The 23,570-nt window shown below is 41.2% G+C and overlaps 1 protein-coding gene across 1 annotated transcript; it reads right to left on the bottom strand.

Moving 5' to 3' along the window:
* Positions 1–665: 665 nt before the first annotated feature.
* Positions 666–19,269, bottom strand: YBX1 (Y-box binding protein 1). The gene is made up of 7 exons (XM_077752177.1): positions 18,988–19,269; positions 9,305–9,420; positions 6,404–6,493; positions 5,805–6,107; positions 5,442–5,524; positions 1,771–2,036; positions 666–1,051 (listed from the first exon to the last, which is right to left on the bottom strand). The coding sequence occupies exons 1-6, from the start codon at positions 19,115–19,117 to the stop codon at positions 1,802–1,804; spliced, it is 957 nt and encodes a 318-aa protein (XP_077608303.1). The 5' UTR covers positions 19,118–19,269; the 3' UTR covers positions 666–1,051; positions 1,771–1,801.
* Positions 19,270–23,570: the final 4,301 nt, after the last annotated feature.

The following is a 23,570-nucleotide window of genomic DNA, read 5'->3' as shown; positions in this document are numbered from 1 at the left end:
TTACACAGCACTGAAGGACTCCTGGATGTGCCTCTTTAAATCCCCATCTTTTCCCCCTGGGCCCCAAAAGCTGACCAGGAGGTTCCCAAGTGAACATCTAGCAAGACATTATTTAAAAAAAAAAAAAAAAAAAAAAAAAAAAAAAAGTAACCAGAATAGGCTTAAGTTAGAAGGGAGCTGAGAACACAAAATTATTTTCACCAATCTCCACATTCTTTAGCACTAAGTCTTCCTATAGGCATTACGGTATTCGTTGTTACTACCTCCAATCAACCTCACAGGAGCCAAACCTCTTCACTGAGCACACTAGGCTCTGTGGCAGGTACTGCGAAGTTCTTATGGTGGGTATCTTCAACTGGCAGATGAAAATAACTTCCACGTGGCCAGAAATAAGTGGCTTGTAGGAATGAAGAGTCCAGTTAGTGGACGCTACGGCATGCCCTCTCCCCTTTACCGCTGCCCCCAACCAAGAAAAAGAAATCTTAGAAAAAGGAAAATGGTCGAGTTATCGTTAATAAACACTTTCTGATGTTTAGTATGAGCTCATAGAGATATCCCTTGAACTACATGTTAAGGAAATTTCCCTGAGTAATAAACTGCCAGTATCATCTAAGCTAAGGACTTACAAACTAAATTAAGACAAGACAAAAATATACACAAAGACAATTATTTAAGACCTTTATTAACAGGTGCTTGCCGTTTGTTGACTTTTTTGAAAAAATCAAGTTGTAAACTTTTATTACAAATTAAAAATGAGGTTCTTAAAAATCTCAACTTGACCAGATATGAAACAATTTAAAAACCTTTAAAGGTGTATTGAGAAAAACCAGGCTTTTTTTTTTCTTTTTTCTAAAAAACACGTTTGTCATTACCAAAAAGAGACGTCTTTAGGTAAAAATAATAAAAACCCCATGCTGCATAGATAATGCAGATAGTTCTAGTTATCTGGTCAATGGGCAAAAAGCAAGCACTTAAGGTCTTCAGCTCCAATCTTTTGTTCATTTCTTATTGCTGGAATTTCATATTCATTTCTTCTTGTTGGATGACTAAACTGTAGAAAATAAATAAATAAATTTAAGATCATCTTGCACTGCATTGTCTACATTCTTTCAGTACACACCAAACTGCTCCAGATCACACTGGCATGAACAAAACTCCTATTTGTTTATCCCAAGACACGGATTTCCAACGGGAGGCTGACAATGATGTGACAAGAATGGCTACTTATAGGTTCTGAATGACCTTTGGCCAACTATTAAATAATAAAGGGAAAAAACACAAAAGTTATCACTGACTGAAAGTGACAATTCTAGAATAAAGTAGAGACTGTTACATGTTTCTGAGTATCAAGTAAAAGGCTGAATGCAAAGGAATCCCTTAATTTTGGAACTGATATACCACTTTCCCCAAAGAGACTACGTTGCTCATTAGCACGAAGGTTATTAATTCTAGTAGCTATCCCACCTCTTTTGAAAACAAACATAATGCAACCATCATACTTCTTAGGGTAAATAAAGTTAGCCAGACTGTCCTCAGCTTACTGGTAAAATCACAGAATTCATTCAGAACAGCGGACAAAGGCTCTACTATTCAAGAACTCAGGCCTCCAGGTGTCAGAACTGAGATGAGTGAGCAAAATCAGATATTTAGGTAATCTGAAGATGAATATGGGTAAAAGACCCCCTGAGTCACAATGGCTCAGCTTTCTCTTACATTAACAGACCCCACTCATGACAGCTCAGAAGGCAGAGGCCATCTAAGTTTACTTACCCGGATGATGGTAGAGATGGTAAGCCGGCATTTACTCAGCCCCGCCCTGCTCAGCCTCGGGAGCGGACGAATTCTCAGCTGGTGGATCGGCTGCTTTTGTCTCTTTGCCATCTTGTGGTTTAGGGTTTTCTGGGCGTCTGCGTCGGTAATTGAAGTTGCGGCGGTACCGACGTTGAGGTGGCTGCTGACCTTGGGTCTCATCTCCTTGATTTTCCTTATCTTCTTCATTGCCGTCCTCTCTAGGCTGTCTTTGGCGAGGAGGACCCCTGGAATGAATGTTGTGCCAAAATTGCAGTGAGAAAACCTCCATGCTTTCTTTAACCCACCCACCAGTGTTTCTCACTTGGTTCAGTCAACTAAACACCATTACCTGGTCTGCTTATCAAAAATGAATATGAAATTTGGTTCATATTTCACAAACTGAATGGGAGGACTTTGTGCAAGGATTTGGAAGTGTGTAAACTAGAAGATGGGCATTTAAAACTGGTATTAATGGACCAGCAAATTTTAACTTTCATGCCATTTTATTTACATGGGCTTCATGGTAATCAGGTTTGGGAACAAGTGCTAATAATCTTTTACTGATAGAGGAGCACTTGCTAAAAAGGCAGGAAATCAAAACCAAAGAAAAGATGTTCTCTCAAAAGAAATCAAAAGCACACAGCTACCATTAGTCATTAGGGAAAAGCAAATCAAAATCACAGGAGACCACTTCATACCCACCAGGATGGCCATAATCAAAAGACCAGAAAATAACCAGTGTTGGTAAAGATGTGGAGAAATTGGAAACCCATACACTGCTGGAATATAAAAATGGTGCAGCAGCTTTGGAAAACAGTCCAGCAATTCCTCAAAATGTTTAGAGTTACTATGTGACCCAGCAATCAATTCCACTCAGGAAGTCTATACCCAAGAATATATCCGTTTCATGATTACGATATTCACAATAACACAAATGTGGAAATAATCCAAGTGCCTAAGAGCTGATTACTGAAAAAATAAAATAGGATATCCATCCATACAGTGGACCTTGATTTACCCCCGAAAAGGAATTAAATACTACATGCCACAAATGGATGAACCTTAAAAAATATGCTAAAGTGAAGGGTGCAGACACAAAAATCTATGATCCCATTCATTAGATGTTCAAAATCGGCAAATCCAGACAAAAGGTAATTGGTGGAAGCCAGGAGCTGGGGCACAGGGAAAAGGGAAATCAGTGACTGCTAATGGACACAAGGGTATTTTTTCATGGGAGATGGGTGAAAATTCTGGAATTAGGAGACAGTGGTAATGGTTGCATAACTGTGTAAATATGCTACTAAAATCCAGAGCTATACACTTAGAAAAAAAAAGTTCAAGTTTACACTGTAGCAATAGTATGTTTAATCGCCTGAAATTAAAGGTATCAGGATCAAAGAAATTATCAAGACTTCTTTCCTTCTTGTTCTCCCATTCTTTATTCCATGAGAATTTATAATCCAGTGATCCTACCAATTATTCTATTTCCCATTCTCCCTTAATATTTTTCTCCCGTTACCCAAATATATAAGCCCACCATTAAGCATAACCAATCCCAACCCTAGGTTCTTCATTTGGATCAACAAAAAAACGCTGGACAAATTCAACTCTGCTCAATTTGAGCCTGCTGCTCAAAAAAGGCTGGAAAATACACCCACATTGGGTGGTCCCGCTTTAAATATGACCATTTTATTATTTGATTTTCCCTATTTCTCTTCTAGAAATAATCCCACATCTTTGTCCCAAATTCCTCACGCCTCTTCTCTGAACCCTTCTTTTGATTCCACTAACACATCAGTGCCCACATACTCAGGCTTCTTACACATAAAACACCAAGGGTTCCTAACGAAGGGTTCACCCCTTATGTGTGGACAACCTGAATCCACTCACTTTCCTGTCAACTGTCTTCCACTGAATTTCTTAGCCTACAAATCATGCCCTTATTTCTCAAAAACACTTTCTTGATGCCACTTCTCCCCTCTTGCCACTTCATTTGTCTCCTCAGTGAAACTGCTATACTTGCCTTAGGATCTTTCAGTTTGCCCTGGAGCCTACACTAATCAGGATTTAACCCCAAGCACTGTCAACTAGTCTATCCATCAAATGAAACTATTAAGTCTAATTAAAAGTCAAACAGTAAAACCAAAGCATTCAACAACAAAAACTCACATGCTATTTTTAAAGACACTAATAAAGCTAGGTAGAATGTTTAAGCAACTTTATAGTGTAACGAAAAGGGAAACTAAGTTTTCTGCTGTTGGCACTCTTGGATGTAATGGATACTGCCACTAGAATCTATTTTAGACCATTTTAAAAACACTGATCACTTTGAAAAATGGCACTGTGATATCATTTGCAATATTTCAACAAGGTATCTTTGTGTTGTTTTAAAACTAGTCTGAACAATAGGTGAGTTCAAGATCAACAAAGGTCATCTGTTAACATCAAAAATAATCTTTCACACTCAACAGGGAAACCCCATCTATCTTCCAACATCCAGCACATAGCTAACACAACCAGCTAGAACTCCAGGCCATTTTCATGAATTAGAAACTCAGGACACAACAAACATCAGTGGAAACAAGAATATGTTATAGACACTGGCTACTGCAAAACTCTCAAAGCATATATACTGATGCAGATAGTATGATCTCAACTGGGTTCCCTAGCTTCTAAAGCTTCAGTACCTCCATTTTTGTTGAAGTACACAAAAGATGGGGGTGGTTGTGGTGTTGTCTGAAACCTCTTTTATAGAATCACAAAGTATTCTGAAGACTTCTACATTGTATTCTAGATACTTTTTATAGTAAGGAATTTGTTTCTTAAGTTCTCTGGACATCTACAGTTAAAGCCGCTATGTAAGTGATTAGTTAAGAGTTTTTAACTGTATTGCTTTGACTTGAGTATACTACCTGTTAGTTTTAGGGATCAGATCTAGAGACTTGCTGCTTTAGTTAAAGAGATCTTTAAAAAAGTAACTTGTTACACCACTCTATCCACCCATTGTGCGACAAATGGTATACTGGCTCAAAAAGGACTACCACATTTATATACTAAACACTTCCGGTTCACAAAACTCTTCTCCAATTACTCTATATTCTATTAGAGTGATTTGATTTCACAACCTAGGGGCAACAACAACAACAAAAAAAACAAAAAAAACCGCTAAATTAAGAAGGGATTAATGGAAAATTATGCCACCTCAAGAGATTACATTATCATTTCCTCATTTATGTTAAGGTACAGTTCAGATATTCCTAATACTTAAAAGCTAATGCTTACCTTTACCTTTCTCCCTCCCAATGAAGCAGGTCTTAAAACATGTAATGTAATGCAGGTTGAACTATTCTCTTACCTGTGCAAGGACAGAAAAACTGAAATTCCATATACCCTCATTATAAGAGAGGGGGGAAAAAAGAAAACACAATCGTATAAAGTAGACCTCATCTATACAAGCTGTTTTTAAGCAGGGCCAGCAAGAAGATGCAAAGAACACATTCTCAAAGATAACTGACTTCAGGTTCACCTCTTAGGCATCTGATAAAAGAAAATGTTAAGTGTTAACAAATAAATGACTCAAAAAGGCTGCAGGAGAAGTATGATGCTGCTCAGTCCTAACATATGCTTGAGAAATTTAATACAAACCATACCTGCGGAATCGTGGTCTGTAACCCCGATACATATTCTGTCTCACTGGTCTACCTTGTTCTCCTGCACCCTGGTTGTCAGCACCCTGGAAAGACAATCAAGCTGACTCAATCAGTAACAGAGTAAATGAACCACACCAGACAAAACCAAAGTCGGCGTACAGGAGTTAAAAATAAAGAAATCATCTACCTGTAATCACATTGTAAATTAACCTTTGGAGTTTTTATTAGGAATCAAAAAATGCTCCCCACTAGATTAATTACTCCAACACAGATACGAGAAGACACCCACAAGATGCTTAAAATGTAGACCTATTCAAAGTTTTTGCATGCTGTTCATTCTTTTACTTTTTGGTAAAAACTTACTTCCATCACTTCTCCCTGCACAGGAGGGTTGGAATACTGTGGTCGACGCCCATAGGGTCTCCGCATGTAGTAAGGTGGGAACCGTCGCCTGCGGTAGGGCCGGCGCTGTTGGGCCTGGCCTTCGGGAGCACTCTCCGATCCCTCGTTCTTTTCCCCACTCTCACTATTCTGGTAGTTCTGCTGGTAATTGCGTGGAGGACCCCTGCGACGTGGATAGCGTCTATAATGGTTACGGTCTGCTGCATATTTACTGCCTTGCACTGGAACTCCACCAGGGCCTGTAACATTTGCTGCCTCCGCACCCTACAAAAGCCATCATATATTGACAGTGACAACAGAATTAAGTACACTTAACAAAATTTACACAAAGCAAATAAAGGGTCTATGTGGCCAGGGGTGCATGGAAATGATTAAGGATCAGTTCCTCACTGTTCTGAAGAGATTGCCCTCTAACTGCAGCCAGCACATAAGGCTTGATGCACCTGTGTTCATGTGGTCACCTGACCCATCCATCCACATTAGAGCCACCATCCTAACGGATGAGATCTCCAAAATATTTCCATACTGAAGTCAAACCTTTACACAAAAAGCATCCTCACCTTTTCTCCTTCAACAACATCAAACTCCACAGTCTCTCCATCTCCTACACTGCGAAGGTACTTCCTGGGGTTATTCTTCTTTATGGCAGTCTAGTAATATCACATTCCAAAAATAGATTAACAGGGGAGAATAATGTGCTTTTTCATTCAAAATGTACCAGAGTCAATATTATTTTAGCTTGGATATACACTTAAAATTAGCTTTAAATAAGACCAAACTGTCAATAAATTTAGGAAAACAGGGACCAATGCTACCCCCAACCTCAACCAAAATACTCTAAACTTACAAGGCCCCAGCATTTTACCACTATTTTCCAAACTAAAACAAGTAGTTTAACACTCAAGACACAACAATATATTTATGTATTTAAACGCTTTTTGCAAAAGCATCATGTGTAGCTTTAGACAAAATGAGGATATCCATCTATCCCCCAAAGACTGCACTTAATAGAAGCTAGCCCCACACAGGGCCAGTTTAGATGACAGGCGAGTTTAGTTTTGCATGCTTCAAAGTTGACCAAACCAACTTTGTCCCTGTGTTAACCGTATCAAACTCAATTACAAATGTCAACCAAAATCCCTTCCAACCGGTCTATGAGAATACGTCAGTGGAAATGCAATTCACATGTATGGACTATGCGCCACTCTTTACATTATCTGACCGCATGGGATCGTCAGTTATTACCTCCTCAGAATACAAGAAATCTCACATTGTTACTTGTTCTCTAGACTGCTACAACAAAGTAAAAGGGGAAGAATAACACCTCACATTCGAATGTACTACTGAATAAAGTTCTCTCCAGTGTTACCTAGTCAAACTCATTTTGACAAATGATGTGAGGTATTATCACTCCCTCTGTGCAGATAATTAAACAGGCTTTTAAAAGTTAGGTGACTTGCCCAAGGTCACACAGCAGCTAAGTGGCACTTCGCAAAGTATGGACTTTTCTAAATTCAGGTCTCGGGATTCCAAATCCCATGTTCATTCTACTACATCACAGCAGTATCCATTACGGGACCACTCATGCATTTCCATTCCATAGGAGGCAGGACAACCAACAAAGCTGAAGCCAATTAAGCTAAGTTGCCCAGAACTGCAGTCTCCTGGATACACTAAGACCTGAGCATCCAAAGTCCCAAGAAACAACTAAATGTTGAAACCACTTCCAAAATAAAGAGGAAAGCATATTGGTGACACCTGTGGGTCAGTACCAAGTGGGTGACATGAGTTCAGCCAAATAATTGATCTCATCTGTCATCTAAACTGTCACAAAGTTTTCATACCTTCCATATATAGCCAACTCTCAATTACCTGCAGTCATTGGGGATAGCAGAAGTACAGAAATTTATAATCTCAAAACATTTCAGTCAGCATCTTCAAAACACCCCAATTTACCCCCGAACTCTTTAATGTTGCTGTCAAGCAACAAGACTGACAAGCCTTGCTGTCTCGTTTCTAATTATGTATATTCTTTTGAACGTGCAAAAAGGAAATTAAGAACACAAAGGAGTTGGCATTCAATTTTACAAAATGTTTTAAAAATAACACTGAGCAGTCCTGCATTTATGTTTAGAATTTATTTTTAAAAATTCATTTACTTATTTTTAGAAATCTATACACCCAACATGGGGCTTGAACCCATGAGCTCGAGATCAAGAACTGTACACTCTTCTGACTGAGTCACCCAGGTGCCCCTGTGTTTAGAATTTAAATGTTTCCATACTCATATATCTGACCCTGAGATTCTGTGATAGGGCTCTGGATGTATAAGAAACTGATCTGGCTCCCCCCTTGATTACCACTGAATGCTGTATAGAACACCTCAGAAAGTGACAAAGTACCAACCTCAGACAGCCTTTCCTACAAAGTATGCTGCCATCCAAGCTCACACCTGCCTAACAGTGTTAGTGTGAAAACCAACTAGGTCTTTTGATGTCTGGAGAAAAATGTAAAAAAGTGGCTAAAAAGTTCTTGGAGTGATTTTCAGTACAACCTGATAACATTTCAACAGTCTTAGTGAAAAAACGGCAGTGTACCCAAGTACACACATACAAATGTGTTTTTCCTACCCATGGCACACCTGTGAAGATAATGAAGTCCAACAGAGCCCATGATGTACTTAAGTTTGAGGCACTGGTGTTTACTTGGCAGTGGCTTACTTTAATTCCTTAATGCACAAGCATATTCTGAAGTATTTTCTTATATGTACCTGTGAAAGTTTAGCATTCCAACACCTAATCCTGTGTTAGTTTTTTTTACTCTCAAAACACTGAAGCCAATCTAAAAAGTAATGAGTAATCACCAACTTTGCCATACTACCTTTTGACTTCAACCCTAAACTAGCCAGGATTCTTAAATTTTTCAAGCCAACCAAAATTCTCCAAAGGTAATTCCCATTCAAAGTGCTTTAGCATAAACAGAAGGACCTAGGCTACTTTGCTAGTTTTTTTTTTTCTTCCCCTCAGCATTCACTTCAAATTTACAGGTTTTGCAGTTTAGTCCTACTTCCTGCCATGATCACTGATTTTGTCTCTACCACAGAGCTACAACCTAGCAGCGTTTGCAAACACCTCACCAAATTTTGTGTGTATTTATAGCATTATTAGTTCAAGCTTAGGGTAATGGAGATTTTTTCTTCTTCCTCTGAAACTGGTTTAAAAATTTAGGAGTAGATTTCGTCATTCAAAAAACTACATTAACAAAACACCCATTTGAGAAATACCTGTTTTAATTGAGTCACCAATATTCTAGTGTATACATTTAAACACTTCCTACGGGAACTAAATTGTTTGGTGGTTGGATAGAATAACCTTTTTGTAAGGAACAATAGCTGAGAAAACGTCCATCCCCTTCTCACAACCCTTAAATCCAGAATTGGAAACATTCACACAAGCACTCACCTGGTGTACAAATACATCTTCCTTGGTGTCATTCCTACAAGACAGAACCAAGTTGAACAAGTCAGAAAATGGAATACATTTCATGTTGCCAAAGATTAAGCTATAAGCTTGGTTCTCTGTGCATTACCTCCTATTTTTCCTATGGTCACAGGGACCTTCTGGCTGCCAAACAACCATTAGGAAATTTAAAGCAGAGAGTTTTGTTTTTGTTTCATTTTTAAGACTAAGAGATTACCAACTAAGTTGTAACTTTAGGACTACCTGTAGGATTACCTTATCCACTAAACATGAACAATGTTCCAGCCACCCCACTCTTACTCCTAGAGCACTGTTACTTATTTAAGTAGGAGACCATAAATATATCTCATTCCATTAATTACTAGCTTCCTCCTTTCTCAGTTCTTCCTCACCATTTCCAATTCCCAAGCTCTCCTTGAGGTCATAAAGGGGACTCCTAAAAAACCATCACAGAATGTTGTTACTAGACCAGGAATAAGTCCCAGGTAAACTATGGGCTTTGGGTGATGTCATAATGTGTCAATGTAAGCTTGTTGAATTTAACAACTGTCACTCACCACTATGGTGCTGGATAGCGGGAGAGGTCGTGCAGGAGTCAACCCTCTCCCGGAGGCTGCATGCATGGCCATGGAGTACATGGAAAATCTATTTTCTGCTCAATTTTGTCAAACAGCTAAAACTGTTCTTAAAGACCACAACGAAGTCCAAACGTGAGCGCCGTCAATAATACCCCCATCGTTCCTGTGGCAAGCACTGTGGTGGTGAACTAAGGAAGTGAAGATGGACAGTTTCCTACTAGCACACAACCCCTTCGCTTCATATCAAACACCATTTTACAGCAATCATTAAATGTCTTGTCAAACTGTGCTGAAGAAATACGGTTGCAAAACCTGCTTTAGGACTTTAAAAGTAGTGTTAAGGCAATATTTGCCTCAAATCTTAAAGTTAACGGAAAACAAGAAAGATGTTCTGGAGGTAGACAGAAAAGAGGTCATGGAGATGGGTAAATCAGCAACTAGCGAATTCAATGCAAGTGGGAGTTCAAATTGGCTGGGGCATGAGGAATACAGCTGTGAGGAAGGGTAAATAACAAGAGCTAAATTATCACAGAGGTAAAGGAGCCAGCAAAGGCTTCTGAGTAGAAGAAAATACCATGATAACATTATCAGATATTATATTCTAGAAGTCCAGACCAGGATTGATGGAAGCCTAGACTAAGGGTCTGTGTGTGAGGGAGCGTATTTGAGAGCTCTTTCTTGAGGTAAAAGTAGGGGAAACTTTATGGATAAATGGATTTTGGAAGTGAGAGGAAAATGGGAGAATGAGCTTCTAGCTCTTTAACTACGACACGGGTGAAGGCAATGATATTTATTATAAGCAAACACCATAGGAGAAATAGATTTCCAGATCTTTATTGACTCCCCCCTCTTCATTTTGTACAGATCAGAGAGAATGAGCACAATAACAGTTCTAATGTTTCATGACAAAAGTAACAAAGGTTACAATGAACTAGGCTGACTGGCTTACTGACTGCTGGCTCCTTGTTGAACCATGGAACAAATGCTGCAAAGAATGTGCGCAGCATGAGGACATTTAATTTATGGGAACAAAATTTTAAATTAAAAAACAACAAAAAACCCCCCCAAAACCTACACACACGCAGAACACTGCAAAAACTACTCAAGGCACGTGACCGAAAACTGACCTTTATGTTGAATAAAGCTGAATATTAGGAACACCTAGAAAATTAATGGTTGCAATAATGCCCACCTGTCAAATAGGTCCTCAGGCATCATACAAATAGTTCCATAGACATCACTACTTAAAATCTCCAACACACTTGAATTTTAAACCTAGGGCCCAAGGAGAAGTACAATGAAAAACTGGTAGAGTAGGAAAGGCTGGCAAAGTCTAGAACAGGAACTCTGAATAGGGGCAGAGCTGACCACCGTAGGCCATAATTGGCGTGAAGTGTCAGGAGCTAGAGAACTAGGTAAAGAATTATTTGGTATGCTAGCAGACTTTTCAAAAAAAATTTTTTTTTAATGTTTATTTGAGAGAGAGAGAGAAGGAAGGGAGAGAGAGAAGGGAAGGGAGGGAGAGAAGGGAAGGGAGGGAGAGAGGGGAGAGGAGGAGAGGGGGAGAGGGAGAGAAGGAGAGAAGGAGAGAAGGAGAGAGGGAGAGAGGGGGAGAGGGGGGGAGGGAGAGAGGGAGAGAGGAGAGGGAGAGAGGGAGGGAGGGAGAGAGAGAAACAGCATTTGAAGCAGGCTCCAGGCTCTGAGCTGTCAGCACAGAGCCCGACTCGGGGCTCAAATTCACGAACCATGAGATCATGACCTGAGCCAAAGTCGGATGCTTAACCAACTGAGCCACTCAGGTGCCACCCAGGAGACTTTTCAATAAGTACATTTATTGAGTTTTGAATCAAATCAATGTATTTTACATTGTTTTAACATGCACTGAATTTACTAAAAACGGAACTTCTACAGAGAGAAATTTTCATTACTGATAATGCCACTTGCATATCTGGGTAGCCTATACATCAATTCTTCTAATATAGCTGCAAGTGACTATGTACATACAGAATATACCATGCACTACAAAAAATTTACCGAAGCGACTTATCTAGTTAGAATAGATTTTCCTAAAAATACAAGGTAGGTGATATATACAATGCCATCCCCTGGAAGACAGCTTTAGATGTTCTGCAGGTACAAAGATATGTGGAAACGAATACAGGGTCATTAATTGCTGTAGTGCTAGACGACAGCACTCATTTAAGTCTTTTGACAACAAACCAGCCTGTTAGGGAATTACCAAGGTCAAAGTGCATCTGATTTTAAGAAGACATTTATTTGACAGCTCAAAAAAATGCAGTTTTAGCCAAGATAGAATACTACAGTTTGGATGCACCAAGTCAATCCAGTTGCAACTTAAGTGACTGTGCAGAAATTCAAGGTACTGCTAAGAGAAAATCAAAGTTTTAGTCCTCATTCCACTATTAACAGCTGTGCAACCCTGGAAAGCGGAAAGCTGCCTCCTCCTCACTAGATCTCCTTCACTTGCAAAATGGGAAAACCTAGACACAGCAGCTTACCTTACTAAGGGATTTAAGTTCCAAATACTGTCCCAAGTGCTTTAACTGTACATACCATTCAGTGCTCACAACTGAGGCACCATCATTAAACCCCTGCTCTACAAGTTATTCCATGTAAATAGATGAAGGCTGTGATCCATATCCCCTCCCCTAATGTAGAAACCATTCTGGGATCACAAGTCATAAAAGCAGCTGTGTTGGGGCGCCTGGGTGGCTTAGTCGGTTAAGCGTCCGACTTTTGCTTAGGTCATGATCTCGCGGTTCGTGGGTTCGAGCCCCGCATCGGTCTCTGTGCTGACTGCCAGCTCAGAGCCTGGAGCCTATTTCAGAGTCTGTGTCTCCCTCTCTCTCTGACCTTCCCCTGCTCACGCTGTCTCTCTCTCTCCTAGAGAAAAAAAAAAAAAAAAAACAAAAAAAAAACCAACAGCTGTGGAGTAGACCCCTATCTATCGTAATACTGACAAATAATATGTGCTCATGGCTACTAGATACAGATCTTACCAAAGAGGGAAAAGCAGCAATTAAAATAAGCTGACCAAAATGGATCATCAAGAAGCAGGTTTGAAACTTTACCAGCCACATGATCTAGGGCAAGTTACCTTATTTGGATGGTGGGGATAAAATACTCACCTAAAGGCCACACTATAATCAAACCTCAACCCACCCATACTGCTGCCCAAAAGAAAATGCAAGCTAAATACAGGTTTGCCCGGTTATCTGAAAGTTCACTTTAACTTTTACACCATTTCGCTTTCACTAAAGGTTTCACAGGAATGCACTACTTTTGGACAATATGGTGAAATCTCTATCTAAGTTTATTTTCCAGTAGCCACAATAAAGTAAAAACAGGTAAAATTGGTTTTACATTTAAACCTGTACAAATTCGTTATTAAAAATGCCGAGTATTTTACATTTTTTTCATACTAAGCCTCTATAATCTGCTCTGTGTTTTACACTTCTGAAAAGTAGGTTCACAAATGCAAGCTGTTCAAAAGTGGTTCAAAACAAACACTAAATTGGGTATGTTTTAAAATTCAAATTACAAAAATTCAGTCTCTCAGATGCATACACTAACTACACTTCCATACAAGTCTAATGGTTACTGTACAGACAGCAATATTCCAACAGTGTCATTCCATACAGCACACAGTCCTGTTCTCCTGCTTTCAGGTGTATGCTCTCTGCTATTCTACTTACTCCACCTCCTGCTGTTATTAAGGGCATTATTTATACTATTTTTCACAAAAACCCCACCTCTGGTTTTCTCACACCTAACTAGTATTGTCCTTATTCAGCAAATGAGGACACAGTACTGACTTCAAGGAAAAAAGAATCACAGATAGTGAACAGCTGAAGAACAAAAGCGGGTTACTGTTTTTAAGTTGGGAAAAATGCTAAAATAAAATTAAAAAATACTTCTGGGATTTAAATAGAAGTCTCTTAAAAGTTCCTAATGTAGCACAATGAAGGTAAAAACATGTAGCCAGCACTAAACTCCTATACTACTATATTTATCCAGATTAAAGTGTTTTAAGATGTCCTAAAATTTGGGGCCCCTGGGTGGCTGCTCAGTCAGCTGAGCTGTGACTTCAGCTCAGGTCATGATCTCTCAGTTCGTGGGTTCGAGCCCCGCGCTGGGCTCTGTGCTGACAGCTCAGAACCTGGAGCCTGCTTCATATTCTGTGTCTCCTCCTTTCTGCCCCTCCCCCACTTGTGCTCGGTCTTTGTTTCTGAAAATTAATAAATGCAAGAAAAAAAATCCTGAATTTTCAGGCAACTTTTTCTTTTTTGCCAATCCACAACACTGCCTTAAATGAAACCCAACATGTAAGTTCATCTACCCATAACTAGATGCTCTTATCCTATTACCTTGCTGCAGATTACACTATGCCCTTTTAACAGCTTAAATTGCTCAACTACGCAAATTATTAATTCTACCGTCATAAAAACCTAGGATTTAGCGTCTGTATGCCCAAAGCATACAGACACCAATTTCCAAGTTCTGCAGATGGCCATAAGATCATAAACCCCACTTATCTTTTTATTTGTTTTTCTACCAAAGACTCCTTATGCCCGGCAGGCACACTATGCCCCATATTATCTTCTACAATTCTGCCTCAGGTGAGCTGGATTGCAGTTTGCAAAGGCTAAGAGTGAAAGGTAGAGAAAACTCGGTAGTAACAGCCCCAGTACTCGGAAAACAGATGAATAGAATATGCTGGTTCTCTAGACTTAAGATGAAAAGCTTTTACACATTATCAGTGACTTCGTGAACAAGGATGACTTCTGGCCAACTTAAGATCACCGGCTAACACAACCAGCATGTAAATTAATCCTGAAGTCCCTTGCATACAACCCATTGTCTGAAAAGCCTCAGTTCTGATTATCAAAACAACCCCTCCCCCTCAACCAATAACAGTGCTTTTTCAAGACTGCCAATGATATATCATGATCTAAGGACTACTTAGATATATCATTTTTATGCTTCCATCCACCCATCCTTCCTTAGTAGCACAAAAAGTCTTCCCTAGTGCCACCACAACACATTTAGTCACTATATTACGGACTACCTATGCCTTCTATGAATGATTTAGAGACCTTACTGTGCGTGATCTAGTCTGATTTTTAACAGCCTGAGACTTGGCAATCACTTTTCCACAGGTCTATACATTTTAAAATCCAAGAACCAGGCAGTAAATGTTTCAGGCCATGTCAGGTCACACTCACATATTCTTAAACAACCCTTAAAAAGGTAAAACCCAAGGTTCTTAGCTTGCAGGTCATATAAAGACAGAATGAAAAGATTCAAGAAATGAGATAAGGGCCAACTGCTCTCTCCTTCAATTCCTCAACTGCATCCCAATTATTAGCTATTAAGCAAGTCCTTTTTAAAAAAAAATTTAATNCGAACCCATGAACCACGAGATCATGACCTGAGCCGGACGCTTAACCGACTGACCCACCCAGGCTCCCCTAAGCAAGTCCTTTTTAATTGTAAAGCCAATCTGCACACTAAACTGGGCCTATTACTGCAATACCAAACTACATGAAATAGGCAGTGCAAAGCAGAAAGCTTCTAAAATCCAGGGAACTAACAGCACATACAGGAGCTCCAGTGACATGCTAGGTATCACTTAGGAAAACTGTCCTTCAATAGCTAATAGCCACCCTAAGAAACTACCTGTAACTTTGTGGACAGCAACCAAATTAGGCTAGGGCCTATTTTCAGGGACAGTAGAACAGCAGCTAATGAACAAAATCCAGTCAGAAAACAGCGTTCAAATCCTAACTCTGCCGTGCTTCCCAGGGCAAATTACTGCAGCTCTCTGTCCTCACAATAGTATCTACACCTCAAAGGTTTAAAAAATTAAACACCTTAGTTCAAGTAAAACATTTACAATAGTTCCTGGTGTTAAGTGCTTAAGAAACATTAGCTACTTTTATGTGCCATCACCGTGTGAGGGAAGTCACCTTCATCAGTTATATATGTACATGAAAAAGAGAGACTAAACCAAGACTTAAGTATTTTTCGCTAAAGAGTTAGCTAACCCCTTTCTTGGCTCGGTTTATTATACATCTTCCTAGACCACAGGTAATAAATTCAAATGCATACAGAGGCCAGGCAGGAAGTCAACAACGGGAGAAAACGAAGCCTGACATACTGCAGTAAATAAAGAGAATGTATGCCTGTTTAAAAGTCGTAATAATACTCATAGCCAGCTCTGTTTTATTTACATGGGACTTCAGGCCCCAAAGCTAAAATCCAGATCTAAAATGATAACTTGCGTACTTTGTATTTTGGGGGTAATCCCCCTAACTTAAGCATCAGTAATTAATTCTAATACTTCTCAAGACACTGTTTTCCAAACAAATATCTGGGGGTAGATTCAGCTAGCAGGTCACCAGTTTGTGCCCCCTTCCCTATTGGATTCTCTTTGCTCCAAATTCCTTGCCCACCCCCCAAAACTCTAGAATGATTAATTAAGTATTTTTAAGTACTGTGAAGAACAGGATTTCTCTTGTGGTCACTATGAAAGATCCATATCCCACTGAAAATGTTACTGACTCATGGTAACTTTTCATGAGTTTGGGAAGCATGGATTAATCCTAAACAGCTGGAAGCAAAGACAAAATTAGGTTTCCAGATTTTAAAAACAGAACCAAACCATGAAACCACTGATCCCTGTTACATCCTTCTAATGACATCTTTCAACAGTTTAAAGTTTTTCATAATACAATGAAAAGCAATGGGGGGTGGTGGTGGTGTTCAACAAACCCCTCTAGTCACATAATCCAATTATCATTCTCAAGACAGGGCAAGAAGACTAACCATGAATTTCTCAGAATTCCTAGATTCTGCAGCCTCACAAAAGCACCCAAACATTTGATGTTTTAAAAGCTCTATGCTCTTACGCCTTTCATACAAGGCACCTTACTACCAGAAAAAGATGCGTTAAAATATAATTCTTACAAGACCATTATTTTCATAGGTAATACTTTAGATCAAAATATTAACAATGAAAATACATTCTTTAAAATTCAAAAAGTTTATGTAAGTTATCTTCAATTTAAATTATAAAAATCTGAAGAACCTAGAACATAACTCACAGAACTCCCATAAAATTACAGAGTTGCAGTAATAACCCCAAAGACTACATACACACGTCCTCTCCTTTATACAGAAGCAGCAGTGTCTACCTCCCCACAACCCTCCCTCCCCCGTCGACAGCCAGGTGCCTCCACCCCTGTCTACAAACCCAACCAAGTTGCAAACTTCCAGACTATAGTTCTTTAATTTACATTTAACCTGCCCTGGAGGACTACCAATTGGGTTAATTGCAAGTTGGCAAGCAATGGCATCTCATGATATAAAAAACTTAAGAATATATAAATAAACTTTTATCTCGGATATCAATTGTTCACTTAAAAAATCCTAACCTCTGTCCACTTAACAAAATATAGCAAAACATAAGGCACACATATACAATTTCTAAAGCACACACAAACTGCAAGCTAACCACAGGAAACCCTGCAAATAACACTCCCTTCTAGCGTATACATCAACATTACATTGGGTCAACAATTAAATGCATTATTTTTCAAGGCATGGCCCACAAAACATAATCACTTGGAATTCTTGTTAAAAATGTACCCCAGAACCAATGAATCTGCGCTGGAAGTAAACTCAGAAATTTGCATTTTTAATACCGTTCCAAGGTAATAAGCACACTTTGAGAACTAATTGTTTTAAGGTATAGTCCAGTAGAGAGAATCAGAGTAAAATGGAAATATTAACTGAAATGCTAACATTCAGAGAGCAACTAAAACGTGGTCAAATAGAAGCACCCAAGCATTCCCTTCCTTCATCACTAGTAGCCAATTATCAAAAAACTGATGAAAAAAATGTGGAGTTGGTCTGTCACAAAAACAGTGTTAATAACAGATGGAAAATTCCTAAGACTTTGGAAGAAACAAAATGTTTCCCCACAACTGCAACCGTGGAAAACAGACCATCAAATGCTTACAATCTCTTCTGCTTTGAGCATTTCCACAACACTTTATGGTTGAGTAATGAAAGGTTTTTCATCAGCCAGTCATGTCTGTCTTTAAGCTTGATCTTGCCCACTTGGTTTCTTGCAGTAGTGTCCATTACACAAACATTCAGTGTTATTTCCTACTCTCAGATGTTCTTTCGAACATCTAGTTGTTGAATGCCTTCTGAAGCAAGAAGGTAAGAAGCTGCAGAGATGAAGGTACCCTACCTGGAAGGGCAATACACTAGGAGCACACACCATGCTCTACACCCATATGCAACAGCACTAGTAGCCTTGCTTGGCAGCCATCTTGGAAATGATGCCCGGCTCACAGGGGAGACCACGAAGAGTACAGTGTGTGGAAGAGTAGTGTGTGAAAGCTGCACGTTATCATCACTATTGCTACAAATGACTACAACTATTGCTACAATTGACTCAAACGACTAATCCTAAAGATGAGGACAAAAAAGTAGGAGAAAAAAAAAAACTGTGAAAGGGAAAAGCGGAGTTTCTTCCACATGCTACTGCAGGAGCAAACAAAACCTGTAGTCCTAATGTGAAACTGATCCAAGGCCTTCAGGACATCATGTGCTGAAACGTTAAACAAAGGCGACATAACCTGAACAGTCAAGATGACAAGACCTCACTGTCAAACCTTGTTCCCTCCAAAGGCTAACTAACGACTTAGAAATAATCTCTACCTACTAATCCAGTGGGTCACATCACATTGTTCAATATCCACTTCACTAACGTGACAAGGATAAAAATGCGCCTCAGAGAATTAGACCAGATCCTGGTTTCCTCAGTTTGCCCTAACTGCTGAGAGTTGGCTCGCTCACTGCGCTTGGCTTTTAAATCGCTCTGTGCCAGAAGCAGCCTCTTCCAATGGCTTTCAATTAATATTTAGCTGCAAAACAAAGACGGATCTCTAGATTCCCCGATCCCTTCAGCCTTCAAGAAAAACGAAATCTCACTACCACACCAGAAGGAACCAGCAACCCATGCTTAACCCCTTTCAAGCCCGCAGGGCCTACCCAAGGAGCAGAGCGCGAAAGGTAGGACCGAGACTACGGTGGCGGTCATCTCANTGGTGTCGGCAGCGCTGAGGGCGGGGGCGGCGTGGGGGGCGGCGGGCGGCTGCTGGGTCTCGGCCTCGCTGCTCATGGTTGCGGTGATGGTGACTGGGGCCGGCTGCGGCAGCTGCGGCCCCTCCCGGGGTGTGATGGTAACTAGGCCGGCGGCGGCGGTGGGGCTGCTCAGGGCTCTCTGGGGTCCGCTCTCCGCTCCCGCTACCGATCGAACTAGCGAGAATGGCGGGACGGGCGGGATAAGCCCTGCGATCGACCCGCCCCAAGCATCGTCCACTGGCCAGTAGTACTGCCAATCTCACCACCTGACCCCGACTCCTGGCCTCTATTGGCTAATACTTTATCACTCCTCCATTCTCATTGGCTCTTAGGCGGCTAATTCGGCCGACCTACAACCGTTCCTGCCTCCGCCGCCGCCATAGAGACCGGAACTAGAATTAGAGTAGAGTCACCACGAGAACCATAGAGTACCCGAGAGGATGGGCAGAGTGAACGTGACTTTCACGAGGCAGCGGCGCGGGCGGGCGGGCCCCACGTCCAGGGCTGGGTCCTGGCCGAAGGAAGGGCAACAGAGAAACGCTCGAGCCGAGATTGCCCGTCCTGACCCGGGGAGCTTGGAAGGGGACCCGACGGCACCTTCGCCCCATGTGGAGGGAAGGCCCTCCTCTCTCCCCCTGCCGTAAATGTGGTCCTTGTGACCCTGGACCATTACTGCGGATAAAGCCGTCTTTTCTACAATGGCCGTGTACTCTCGGCACAGCCGAGGGTTTCTGGAACGTATGCATTCAAAGAGCGTCCGTTTCGGCGGAGCAGTCACCTTGGCGTGGCCACGCTGTCCCTCAGACCGCTCCTGCTCGGCATATTTAGGGCGGAGGGCGGTGATGTACTCCACGGGGACTTGCCTTCTGATCCATCTTACAGGCATACAAGGACTGTCTCGTTAAGTATTCACGTCTTTCTGTATTGGCCACAAATCAGGTTTAATTTCAACTCACGTTTATTGAGCAAGCTAGGCATTTCCCTTGTATTTTATCCGTTCAACAGCCGTGTGAAATAGGGATTACTATTCACATTTCACAAACGATTTATAAATGAGGCTGCCACCTGATGTAGCTGAAGTCCTCCACCTCCATTTGTTCTTTATTAAGCTTCTACTATTGACCTGGGATGCTTTACTTCACGAGTCATTTTCTGCCTTAAATTCAGTCTGCGGATGAAGACAGAAATTTAAACACCCAACACTGCACAAATACTCCAGCTCTGCAAAAGCACAAAGCATTTTGGGAGTGTTGGCGGCAAGAAGGTGGAGCGCTGACTCCAGGAGCAAGAAGGTTTATGGAAAAGCCTAGAGGCAAGAAGATGGGGGTCTGGGAGAAATAGAAGTAAAGTAGTCGAGTAAGACTATAATGAAGACTTTGGGTTATAAAGGTAGGCAGGTTCCAATTAGTAACATTTTATTTGAAATTATCCTTAGGGCAATAGTGAAAAGGGTAATTGTCAGTGGGGAGTGGAAGATTTTTTTTTTTTAAAGGCTACTGGGTGTGGAGAATGGGTTGTAGAGGGGTGAGAATGGGTTGAAGAGGGGTAAAAAAGGAAGTAGGGAGGGAGTAAGCTAGTGCAGTAGTCCTTACCCCAGCAGTATCATCTAGGCTGTCACTCCCACCTCCTAAAGGCCTCCCCCAATCAGTCATAAGTATCTCTAAATGCCAAACCAGAGGCTCTTCATTCCTACCGCCATGACACTGGTGTAGGCAATCCTCTATTGCTTAGAGCAGGAGTAGGCAAACATCATCTCTAAGGGCCAGATAGCCAATATTTTAAGCTCTGTAGGGTTCAGACAGTTCTGTCTAAGCTGCTCAACTTCAGCCTGAAAGCGGCCAATCAATAAACAAGTGCACCTGTGTTCCGAGAAAACTTTATTTATGGACACTGAAATTTTGAATTTCATATTTTTACATGTCACAAAATCTTGTTTCAACTATTTAAACATTAAAAAAATTCTTATTCTTAGCTTCTGAGCCATTGAAAAACAGGGAATGTGATCTGACCTGCCAACCAGTTGCTGACCCCTCTCTTTAGAGCACTGCTGTGACCTCCTAGCCAGTCTCTACCTCTTTCTTTCTCTAACATTCTCCACCAGGACATCCAAGGTGTTCTTTGGAAAACATCTATCTGATCATGACAGTCATATCTTTCAGTGACTACTACTGTCTAAATTCCTTATTGTGATTTACAGGATTCTGCAGGACTTCTCTAAGCTTACTTCTGACACTTCTTTCACATTCCTTGTTCAGCCTTACAGGTGATCTTTTTAGACTTGCTTCCTTTGAGCTATCACATACTAGTCCCTCTACTTATAATGTTCTTCCTTTGTCTCTTCTTATTTTGCTTGCTTAACTCTTCATCCTTTGGGTCTTGCCTCAAATGTTACTTCGCTAGGAGACCCTCGTATCCTAACACACTGTGTTGCACAAATTAAATCTTCCTCTCTTCAGACTGTGAGTTCCTGAAGCATGTAGCCTAGTACCGAAAAGACAGTATCTTAAGAAATTTGTTATACGAGGGGTGCCTGGGTGGCTCAGTTGGTTGAGCAGCCAACTTCGACTCAGGTTACAATCTCACGGTTTGTGGGTTTGAGCCCCACATCCCGCTCTGTACTGACAGCTCAGAACCTGGAGCCTGCTTTGGATTGTGTGTTCCTCTCTCTGCCCCTCCCCCGTTCATGCTGTCTCTGTCTCTCAATAATCAATAAACATTAAAAAACTAAAAAAAAAAGAACTTTGTTATATGAATAACGTGGTATAGAAAATGGATTGGAGAAGGTAGTGCAGCAGGTGGACAGCTGTGCCAGTAATACAGGTGAAGAAGGCTTACAGCAACAATACGTATGGAGAGAATAGGTGGATTCTAGAGCCGCTACTCATCTGTTCCAGCTCCAGATAACTTTTTAAAAATTAATTTATTTTGAGAGATGGACAGCACAAGCAGGGCAGGGGCAGAGAGAGCGAGAGAGAGAATAGCAAGCAGGCTGGGTGCCAAACCGCATAGAGTCCAATGCATGCCTCGAACTCCCAAACCATGAGATCATGACCTGAGCCAAAATCCAGTGCTTAACTGACTGAGCCACCCAGCCACCCCAGCTCCAGATAACTTTTGACTGTTAAAAAGAAAATGTTTTCTCAAAAGGCAGTTTTGCCAACACTGGGGACACTTAAAAGTGTGCCCTTTGGCTTGAGACTTTTTCCCCAAGGTAGAGTTACAAAGACACTTAGAATCATGGGACCAGCACCTCTGCAAATAAATGAGCAACCTTTCCTATGTAACTGCTTTGAAGGGATGGCTTCTCAGCAGAAATGTAAATTCTGTAACATTTGTCTTTAAAATGTTACTTAAAAGTATCATTACTTATTCGATTATTTCACTAAGCTCTCTCTTCATGCTCAGTGAGCATAAAGACAAGTTATTTAAGAAACGAGTTTCCTTGTAACCACCTCCAGACCACTACCAAGATGGTACTGAAGCCCTAGAGGGTAAATAGTTCATGCCAAAATTCAACCCCTGTTCCAAGGTGGGAACTCTCCACTCCGCAGTTTTGCTGGCCCCCTGCCACACTGCCCAGCATGGCAACCAGTGTAGACAACCCCAGCGCCTACCTTTAAGTGGTGTGAAAGGCAAGAGAGTTCATTCCAAGAATCTCCTTTGCAACATAACATGCACCTTGTCCTCTATCCCTAACAGACTCCGGCCCCAAAACATAGTTCCTCTTCCTAGAAAGCCCTCTCCACCCTTATCTCCTGGCTAATTCCAACCAATCCATCAATACTTACCACAAAGGTTACCTCTTCCTTTCACTCCTCCCCCTGCTGGCACCCCCTTCCCCCAACCCCCAGCTTACCCCAGCATCTCGCACATGGCATTCACGCAACAGGTATTTCTTCAGCACTTACTAGGTACCAGATACTTACCTCTTCTAGGTGTGGGGACATAGCAGTCAAACAAAACAAAACGACCTACATTTCCTGCCCTAAGGCTCACATTTTAATACCACATTGAATGGAAATGTGCCTGTCTCCTGCCACAAGCATGGGCCACATCCTACTCACTTGCAGCTCCTGTGGCCAGGAAAGAGGCTGGCCTAGAATGAAGGTGCCAAGTGTAAGTGAATTTAGTTGAATGGCCCATCACCAGAACGTCAGCTCAGGATCCAGCTGCTCATCCCCTTTCCTCTCTCTAATTCCACCTTGTCTAGTAACTTAAAGATCTCTCCTCTGCCAGGTCAGTCCTCTCTTCCCTTCATTTCCTGAACCCTATTTGCTTAGCTACAGAGAGTTGCAAATACCTATACTGAAGGGACCTTATATATCTCACCAGCTCCCTTGGACCCCGATACACTGCAATGGCACATGTAAGCAGGTTCTCTTCTGTCATAGAAGTCAGCTCTGTGCTACCTCTGCCACTGCCAGGAGTTAGGAGTCATCCCTGCCCCTGAGCCAAGAGGGGCAAAAGTAGGAATGGGATAGCATAGAAGC

This window comes from Crocuta crocuta, unplaced genomic scaffold, assembly GCF_008692635.1.
Source record: "Crocuta crocuta isolate KB4526 unplaced genomic scaffold, BGI_CrCroc_1.0 scaffold367, whole genome shotgun sequence".
Classification (NCBI taxonomy): Eukaryota; Metazoa; Chordata; class Mammalia; order Carnivora; family Hyaenidae; genus Crocuta; species Crocuta crocuta.
This window is presented reverse-complemented; position numbering and strand designations above follow the sequence as displayed.